This window comes from Silene latifolia, chromosome Y (genome assembly GCF_048544455.1).
Source record: "Silene latifolia isolate original U9 population chromosome Y, ASM4854445v1, whole genome shotgun sequence".
Taxonomy (NCBI): domain Eukaryota; kingdom Viridiplantae; phylum Streptophyta; class Magnoliopsida; order Caryophyllales; family Caryophyllaceae; genus Silene; species Silene latifolia.
The window spans coordinates 173364830-173374790 of record NC_133538.1 but is presented as its reverse complement, the minus strand read 5'-3'; the positions used below and the strand labels follow the sequence as shown (position 1 = coordinate 173374790).

At 37.9% G+C, this 9961-nt stretch overlaps 1 protein-coding gene across 2 annotated transcripts; it reads left to right on the top strand.

The window, feature by feature from the left end:
- The first annotated feature begins 760 nt into the window (after positions 1-760).
- On the top strand, positions 761-6797 carry LOC141626499 (uncharacterized). Of its 2 annotated transcripts, none has more exons than XR_012536080.1 (5): positions 761-837; positions 1551-1645; positions 4860-5052; positions 5153-5299; positions 6326-6797. XR_012536080.1 is itself a non-coding variant. In XM_074440273.1 (5 exons), exons 3-5 carry the CDS (start codon positions 4705-4707, stop codon positions 6680-6682), a joined length of 852 nt encoding a protein of 283 aa, XP_074296374.1. In that variant the 5' UTR covers positions 761-837; positions 1551-1645; positions 4601-4704; the 3' UTR covers positions 6683-6797. The 2 variants fall into 2 exon arrangements, 1 of the variants encoding a protein (XP_074296374.1); XM_074440273.1 differs by having other exon boundaries at positions 4601-5052.
- The last annotated feature ends 3164 nt before the right edge of the window (positions 6798-9961 follow it).

Below are 9961 nucleotides of genomic sequence, written 5' to 3'. Positions count from 1 at the left end.
AGATACCCAATGGATTCTAACTCCATTCCAACCCCTTGGAATCTCATACCTATGTTTACACTCAAGTTTCTAAATCCATTCCACCCTATTACTATACTCTATCCATTCCGAGATCGAACCAAACACTCTTAAGCAAGTATGGGGTTCTAACTCCATACCTCTATGGTATGACAATCCATTCAAATCCATTCCGATATTTTGAACCAAACGACCCTATATGTAGGGATGGCAATGGACCAGATCTGGGTAGGGTCCGATAGGATCCAGATCCATATCCGTAACACCAACGTTGGATCCATATCCGACCCATATCCGGCGGATCCAAAATTTTCAGATCCATATCCAGATCCATTTTCAAATAAGTGGATCCATATCCAACCCATATCCACAGGGTCCGAAAAATTAGGATCCATATCCTACCCATCAGGGTCCGGATCCGCGGATCTGGATAGGGTCCAGGATCCGTTGCCATCTCTAGCGTATATGTTTTAAAGAAACGTTATCTAATGTATAAAATTTGAAAAATGACATTATACAAGGTATGAGTTATAAATTTACCTTGATTTTAAATGTGTTTTGTAATTTTAAAAATTATGTTTTTGATTAAAAAAATTGTTAAAAAAGGCGTTGTAAATTATTTCTTGACCCGTATTCTAATCCTAATCTGACCCGTGACCCATATGACTCGACCCGTATGAACCGACCCGCCCGACCCGTTTGTCGGGTCTATACGGAGTAACGGAGGTATACAACTCTTCTTAGGAGTTCATACCCTATTCATTGAAGATCTGAATTTCATTCACATTGTAGCATTCTCCAAGCAGATAATATTGTCCGGTAATTCTCGAATTTCTTGCTCTCTTTTTTTTTTCCTGATAATTTATACTACTTTGTTGCTACGATTTAAGAAGCTTGATTGAATTGTGGTTTTATTTTATTTTTTTAATTATAATATTTTTTTATTTTTTTTGCATGAATAAAGAAATAAACAAGTAGAACTATTGTCAGCTGTAATACTCCGTAGTTGATTTTCATAGCAGAATTGGAGTAATTGAAAAGTTAAGGAATGGACTTAGCTCGGATGGGAAAATTCTGTGTGGAATTTAGTTGAAAAAGTCTTTTGCCTGTGTTCTCTTGCGGGTTTTGTAAGGTAACGAAGTAGTCACTAGTAGAGTCGGTTTTTGATGGACGTAGGGCTACTTGGTTGATCATTATATTCGTTTGCGGGTTGTGTAATGTTATGTAGTAGTCACTAGTAGAGTAGGTTTTGGATGGAATGACTACTTGGTGGATCATTTATTCCCTTGCGCATATGCACAAGGCAATCTAAGAAGGATTTGCCAGTCCAATAAATGTTCTTGTTCCAATTTTGAGTGCTTGTAGTCACTAGTAGAATAGGCTTATGCAATTCGATAGGTAAGAGGTAGTAAATCAAGGATTCAAGGGAATGATCATGAATTTTGTGCCTGATATTATGATGTGACTGGTAAGAAGATTGGTGTCTAACAAATCATCCTAATTCTAGTTCTTCTTTGGTGTGTATTTTGCAGGCTGTGTTTATGTGACTAATATATGACTTGACATTATTGCATCAAGTTATAAATTTCAAATAACCATGGATTCGGATTTAAGACCTTTAAAAAAGGTATGACAACCATGTTCCCAGCTTCTTCTCACACCATTTGAGAATTGTTTTTCCTCAAATCTTTCTTTGTGCCTGCTCAAGTAACATATGCAGTTATGCGTCTGTGTGTTAGATTTTGTTTCCTTGGAATAAAAGGTGCAATTTTTTAATCAGGGAAACCGTCTTGAAACTATTCAAGGTAGAGAAGATTATCTTTTACTCCCTCTGTCCCGGTCATTTGTTGTCCTATTCCATTTTGGTGTGTCTTAGTCAATTGTCGTCCTTTCTATTTTAGGATTGCATTTGATGAGTAATTTGATCCTTCACACTCAATTTGATCCACTTGTCAGTTGTCATCTTATAATTGGCCCCCTTCCCTTTCCTTGGTCTTTGTGCCAAAACCAAAAGACAACAATTGACCGGGACGGAGGGAGTAACTTTTAAGAATAGTCTTTCTAATCTACAGGTCCCGTCAGATATCTATCTTTGCAATGGTGTATCGTGAAGTTTGTCTGCTTTGCTAGAGTTGATTCTTAAATGAAGAGTTAAGGTGAAAAAAAGCTATTAACTTGATGCTCATGAGTTCCTTGTTATAAAATAGATCTTTACCTGTTTACCACAATGGTGCTAATTCGTTGGAAAAAAAATCAGTTAAAAAATTAGTTCAAATCCCATATTGCTCTGCTTTGGAATCATGGAATTAGGCACCACTCGCCAAATTAATTGCTGAATAATTGACAAAACAGGCTTTATTCAAGTTGAAACTTCTACCTTCAAGGTTGACGACATACGCTTAAATTCACGATTTTTGAAATTTTATATGGTTCTGCTTTGATTATGTTGGGACTCTTGGGGGAGCAGTCAATCAGGATGTTAGAATTTGGGCAGCGGAAGTATCGTGGACCCAAAAGACATAAACATAGATCATTTGTATAAATTGGAGTGATATACTTTTATAATTGTGAGGAGGATGTAAGAGAGCTAATCTCATATGGTGAGACCTTGTACCTCTCAATGAGAGCACAAGACTACACAATAATGCATTGTACATAAGCCTATTTATATAACTTACGTGACTTTAAACTCCACTCAACTATTAATGTATATGTCTCTAAAACTCTCTTTTAGTTTAATTACATTTAACATGTAATAAAAATAAACTAATGTAACTTAAAAAGTTAAGTTACACAATTAAGTGTCAAATTGCAACACTCCCCCTTGACACTTAATTCCGAATTAGCTTGATATTTTGAATCTCCAATCATGTTGTCATCTTCCTATAATTTGTTCTTGTACCCATGAACTTTGATGATTTAGGATCTTTACCTTGTCTCATCTTTCTCGAGTCAACGCCCATCTTGCTCGGGTTTTTACCCTTTGTTTTACTTTGGGTTATTAATTGCCTAGCATGAATTCGGTTCTCTCGCTCTTTGTTCTATTCGGGTCTGTAGCTCATTGCTTGTATGAGTCTAAGCCCTATTTAGTTTGTGGGATTTTTGGCCAACTTTTGATTTGAGGTCTCCTTAAGTTGCCCCATGATGAAGCGGGTTGACATTTTTGTGATTGTCACCCTTGTTTGAAATTTGGTTAGCCAACTTTTTTTTCCGGCTACCCAATGCTTCTGAAGATTGTGGCCCATGTCCATCAATCATTCTCAATTTTCTGTTACCACATTTATCCCTCCAGTTTTTTTTTTTTCAGTATATAGGAAGAGTAAGTTTTTTTTTTACCATTTTTTTATATCAAACCCAGGACAAAGCCATGGGCTTTGATACCATCTTAGAATTTGGGCAGCGGAAGTATCGTGGACCCAAAAGACATAAACATAGATCATTTGTATAAATTGGAGTGATATACTTTTATAATTGTGAGGAGGATGTAAGAGAACTAATCTCATATGGTGAGACCTTGTACCTCTCAATGAGAGCACAAGACTACACAATAATGCATTGTACATAAGCCTTTTTTTATAACTTACGTGACTTTAAACTCCACTCAACTATTAATGTATATGTCTCTAAAACTCTCTTTTAGTTTAATTACATTTAACATGTAATAAAAATAAACTAATGTAACTTAAAAAGTTAAGTTACACAATTAAGTGTCAAATTGCAACAGGAGCGTCTCATGTTCTCCAAAAAAAAAAAAAAAAAAAAAATTTTTTTGTTCCTACCCTCACTCCATTAACAGAAAGCCTTTTATCATAAAATTGCCAAAGTTTCACTAAACTGACTGTACTTTTCGTTGTATAGTAACTGTAATTTACTGAAACTCTCAATGAAATTTTAATTTGGGTAATCTAGAAACAGTTTATACTCTATATGTATTTGCTAATACAAGGGTAAGGTTGCATACATCCGACCTCATTACTCTTCAGTTTACAGAACCCCTTAGAGACTGAGATAATGTTGATGTTGTTGTATCCATGGTAGGCAAGTTGAAATTTCTTTCAGGCATAGTTTATTCTGTTTTTGTGTCAAGTACTGGCTTGTCTTAGCTGCTATCTCTGAACTCTGGAGCATGTCCACTTATATGCTTGTTGTTCTGAGGATAATGAAGTTGTTATTATACCACCTATTGAAATTGCTTTTGAACAAAAGATTTGAGCCAACTATTGCTGCTGCATATATGATGTTCAAAATGTGCCAGTGTCGCTGGTTGGAAGGCAAGTTGGAAAATCGGATTGAGGCGCTGCCAGATGATTATATCTCGTAGTTGGAGATATCTTTGGACACATACGACCGGTGTATTGGACTTTGTTGAATCTATTCCCAAACATACTGAGCAGAACATAGTTGACCTATCTAGGTTCAAGCTTATAGATTGGGTAAATCAGGTGTTGAATGTGCATAAAGGTTCTACTCTAGATGTTTTTAAAGTTAGTTTTGGTATTTCTGATGAAAGTTCAAATGTGATAAATAAATGGATCAAGTTTGCGTTGCAAAGGAGAGTCAAACGGCTTTTGTTGGATTTCAGATGCATTGGAAGTTCACCTTATGAGAAATTTTCCGTTACAACTCATGTTTTCACCAACTGCCCTCTTGGTTCATTGACTTGTCTTCATCTGCAAAAACGTAGACATGACTGAAACAGTTCTCGAGTTTATTCTTTTGAATTTCCCTCTGCTTCAAGTTTTGCATCTCAATTCAGTATCGTCTTTAGTAAGGCTTAAAATTGCTGGCCCGTCACCATTTCTAAGGCACCTAAAGATAAAGCATTGCTTCTCTTTGCACAGCCTTGAAGTACATGCTGTCAATATTGTGTCCTTTGCTTATCATGGTCCCACGGTAAAGAAGTTTTTCAAGAAAGTTCCCCGACTCGTCGAAGCCAGTATAAACGATGACTTCTTGATAAAAAACATTCACAAATTCTCAAGTTACTTTTCTCGGTTGGAGTCTCTTAAACTGGATTTACAAGACTGGCACTGGGTTAGTGTGTTCCTCTTCCTGTCCCTTTTTGCTTATATGGTCTTTTTTATCTCTTCTTTGTTTATATATTCTTATTTTTAATTTTTGACTTTATTCCCAGATGGTTGGTTGCTTCCCAGAACTCCCCAAGTTTAAAAAACTCAAATACTTGAAACTAAGTTGGTCAAGGAACATCATAGAATGTTTTATGGGCTTGTGCACTCAGCTACTCGATGCATCTCCATTGCTGCAGAGATTTGTCCTGAAGGTACACCTGTTTTTTCTTTTTTTTGGGATCCGGAAACAGAATGTGAAGGTGCACCTGCTGTTTTTTTTTTGTCCTCCACGTTATAGCATGTTAATTTTGAGATATCAAATATTCCTCTTGGCTCTAAAAGCTTGCTTGTTATTCCCTTGTCGTGCGTAACATGTTTGCACTGTTTTTCTGTGTTGGCTTTTTGTAACTGTTGGCTTGACTGTTTGAAATCTTTGCTGAAAAATCTCTCTATATCTGTCCAACAGTCATTGGATACAAAATAATCAGTCTCCTATTAGTTAGAATCTGAAATTGTTCTATGGATCGGTTCTAAGCATAAAAAGGAATTCAAGAAAAGCAAATCATCAACAAATTTTCACAAATATACACTTCTCCCCTAATTGTTTTACACACCTACACTTTGTCTGACTATTCAGATAAAATTTCATATTTAAGAGAAGTGAAAAAAAGGCGAGTTTGACTCATTTTTACACTTTCTAGGCAAGAACAAGACAGGTTAACGGTCCTACATCCTAATTCAAGGGTAAACCAGCCAAGACATTTTTCCGCCACTTCGTTAATACTCCTTAATAGTATGAGTTGTTTTCTGATACAAATATATGGGATGGAGGGAGTAGAGTTAATGCTAAACAAACAAGGCTTATCACAGATAACAATATGGAATGGCCAACTGAGGACTTAGGATTAAGTGATCCTTTGAGCTCATATGAAGTTATGCTGAGTTGTATCCAACAAATGAACCGATTTAGGAATGTGTGGATTACTAGATTATATCTCGAAATAAAAAATGAATGAGATCATAAATAAAAAATAGTCGCTTTATGAACAGAAGCCCGTCTAAAAATGAGCTAAGGCACAACCCTCTCTAACAATATAGCTATTGTATATTGTTCTCTTTTGTTATTGCGAAGGTGCTTTGGCAGGTTTGTTTCGAGACAATTTATTCTCCAAGTGGTTTATGGGTTGATATTTAACCTCTTTTTCTTTTATTATCGGATATATTTTCTGTGGATGCAGACGTATAGCATACTGAAAAATGAAGATAAAGACATTTTAATGCCGGTACAAAGAAGTTCCTTTTATCGACATAAGCAACTAAAGGTGATAGAACTTCGTGGCTTTCGTGGGTATACAAAAGATGTTGAATTAGCTCTTTGGTTGTCTGCTAGGTTTGCGGGCTTAGGGACGCTAGTCGTTGATCCTTGCCCTATATCGCCATTTGGTCAGTGTGGAAAATGGGATATTGAAAAAGCGGTCACTCATGCACAAAGCACAATGTATGCAGAATTTGATGCCGGTAGGAATCAAATTTGTGATAGTCTCTCATCAAAGCAAGGAGTTTTAGAAGTGGTTCAGTGGCTTAGCTTGCTTTAGATCAAGTTTAATTTATTTCCCAGATTGTGAGTTCTAGGAATGTAAGTTATGTAACACCGTCACGAGTCATCTGTGGTAATATATTCATCATTTAATTTAGAGTTTTTTTGTCGATTATATATTTACTATTTAGGGGGTATTTACCCTTGTAAACGTAGTTGCTCGTTCATGGGGTATTTACTCTCTCCCTCACAAAATTAATAATCTACAAAATTAATCAAATCCGTCAAATTACACAATTTGTAAGACTCGTCACTATCCGATATTAACCACGGAAATTTGTAAGACTCTCGTAGCTTCTACCAACATTGAGTACACGTGCAATGTCTAAAATTGCATTTTTCTTCTATGTTCGTAGAGGCTCATCCTGATGCTATTGATTATTGAAGCAAATGGTTTGGCTACCCCATAATCATTATAATGGGTTTCTGCAAATGTCTCAGGTTGACGCTGGTGCAGATCTTGTTGTTTTACTCGGTTATTTTATGATACTGATAATTTTCTGAAGTTTGTAAATGATTGCCGTCAAATTGGACACCGCTGGAAATTGGGAGAGTATCGAGATGACTAGAAGGTGGCCGGTCTGAGGAGGTCGTCAAGACCGGCCGATGTAGTAAGGGGCGGCGTTGACGGTTGTAGATGGTGACTGACCGGTCAGGCATTAGTGCGGTGGGCATCGTCGGTTAAGGGAAGCGAGGGAATGAGACGGTGGTTGGCGGCTAGCTAAGGCCGGGAAGGGCAATGGCAAGGTGGTGGCAGAAGTGGGAGAGGGAGGCGGTGGAATTCAAGGAGAATTGAATATAGAGAGAGAAAATTAAAAATTGGGGAGTTGAAATAAAAGGGGTAAAATGGTCATTTCCGTCCATGAAAGAGTAAAACCCGTCCATGAATGAGCACCAACCTTTGTAAACCAACCGCCTTTTATTTATGTTTTGTTTTATTATGTTATCGTATGTTTCATGCCCCAAGTTCCCAACTAGGGTTGTGCATCGATCCATAATCGGACTGGACCGGAATTTGAAAAACACTACATGCCCACTTTTTCAAATTACGGTCCAAAATTCCAGTTCATCGGACCGAAATAAAATATAATTTTTCTGAAAATATTAAATAACAATAATTTCTGTCTTTCCGGTCGGACCGAACCGGACCGGAATGTAATACCCAGGATATTTAAGGACTCTTGTGACCGACCCTTCGACCAAGAAAGACCTTAGGAAGGAATAGGTGAGAGACTAGGTTAGAATAGGTACCTTACCGGAGTGTTTAATCGACCTAGCAGAAGCTACTCGGCCGAGTATTGTTTATACTCGACTGAGTAGAGCCTACTCGGCCGAGTATGCCAGTACTCGACCGAGTATGGCTGCTATTGACGTGTTAATATAAAAACGCAAGTTCGTGAGATTCATTTCATTTCTCATTTCTCGACAGTTCCTCTTTCTCTAACCCTAGCCTATCTCTCTCTCCTATCACCTCTACCTCCATATATTCTTAAGTATGTGGCCTACACCTCAACCACGGGAAATGCGGGGTTTGCCTAGGAAGGATGTGTGCGTGGTCATCGTTCGTGTCACCGTCGGTCCGCGTCATTAGATAAGTCGCTGTTTTGTGGTTCCCTTCAGTAGATTGTTGGAAGTAGTGGTATAATAGGATGTGGTCATCATTGTAGGATTCACCTCGGAGTCTTGCTTGGCTGTATGTGGATGCGTTACATGATTGGCGATAAGGTAGGGTTTCCCTACTCAGTCTCTGTTGGTTGATTTAAGACGTGTTTGTATTGTAATTGTTGTTATTTGTTGATCATCGGAGTGGTGGTGTTGTGGTGGTGGTTGTGATGTTGTGGTGTTGTGACGATTGTGAGGTTGTGGTATTGCGACGATTGTGGATGTTGTAGTGTTGTGATGATTGTGGTGGAGCCACTTGCGGGAGTGGCTTCACACCCTAGTTCGCCCTCCGTGAAACCCGTCACGGGAGGGGATGTGCACATTAAGGGATAGGGATATCGCTCGTTGATGAGCGAGATTTAGGTGGGGATTGGCTGCGGTCCCCCACTGGCGGCGAGGATTACCTGTTGCGATGGGTAATATGGTAGGGCTACACACCTCGGTGTGTAGTCATATACTGTGTGTGATTCTGGAGATCAGAGATGGTGGATGATCAGCTGGTTGTTATCTTGTTTGTCTTATTTGATTATACACTACTGACCCTGTTTAATTGTTTTAAAATCTGTGGTGATCCATTCGGGGATGGTGAGCAGTTGGCTTAGCAGGTACAGTGAGTTTGTTGCTGCTGGGTATGGAGGGAATCGAGTCATCACGCTTCTGGTCTAGATATGCAGAGATATGAGTAATGGTGTAGTCTTTATCATTCTTATAATCGGTTGTGTATATATTTAATTAAATATAACTTATTATATTTAATTTACGAATTGACAGTTAATTCGTCTCAACTTAATATTATTTAATTTTCATTAAATAATTATCTCATCAACACATTGACTAACTTTTTAGTCATTTTGGGCATCAATGTAATTATATTTCTATAACCACATTTCTCAAATACGTCCTATAGGTGTGACCTTTAGGGACCAGTTGATCACCGCCATCTGTATGATAATAACGTCAAACTTTCTAGCAAGCCAACCGTTATTAGGTAAACGTTAATCAACTGATTAAATATACGAAGTATACCCTTGTGAACCTGTAAGAGATTTACAAATGTTATCACACTAATTTGTGGAGGACACCAGCTCCAACAAACTCCCACTTGTCCTCACAAGTGTATGTGCGATAACCGATTCTCATATCCTTTAAAATTTCTCCCACTCAATGTAAAACAATTTGCAAATCCGAATTCACAAAGGTCGTATTTTACAAGCGATCAGTATCAAGAGTGGTTTTCCGGACTAGAGAGTAACTTAACTGATAAACGAATCAACATTCGAGCATGGCCATGCATTTGAGTTACAACTCCTCGAGTGGCCCTGAGAAATAACTATACCGATAAGGGATGGATATTTTCCTCAACTCAAATCTTGCAGATGTAAGCACAATATGAAATGACCCAGAAAAAATCTACTTAGCCCCGATTCACGGTAGACCGTGAGAAAGAAACCAAAGTCACCCAAAAACTGCCTTAATCTCAAGAGACAGTTGATGGTCAAAAGAATCGACTCTAGGTACACAATAGATGTCCTATCCACGACCTGACACCGAATGTTATAGAACAATTAGGACTCCATTACGTTGTCACAAATAAAAATTGTCCTACGAGGTATCG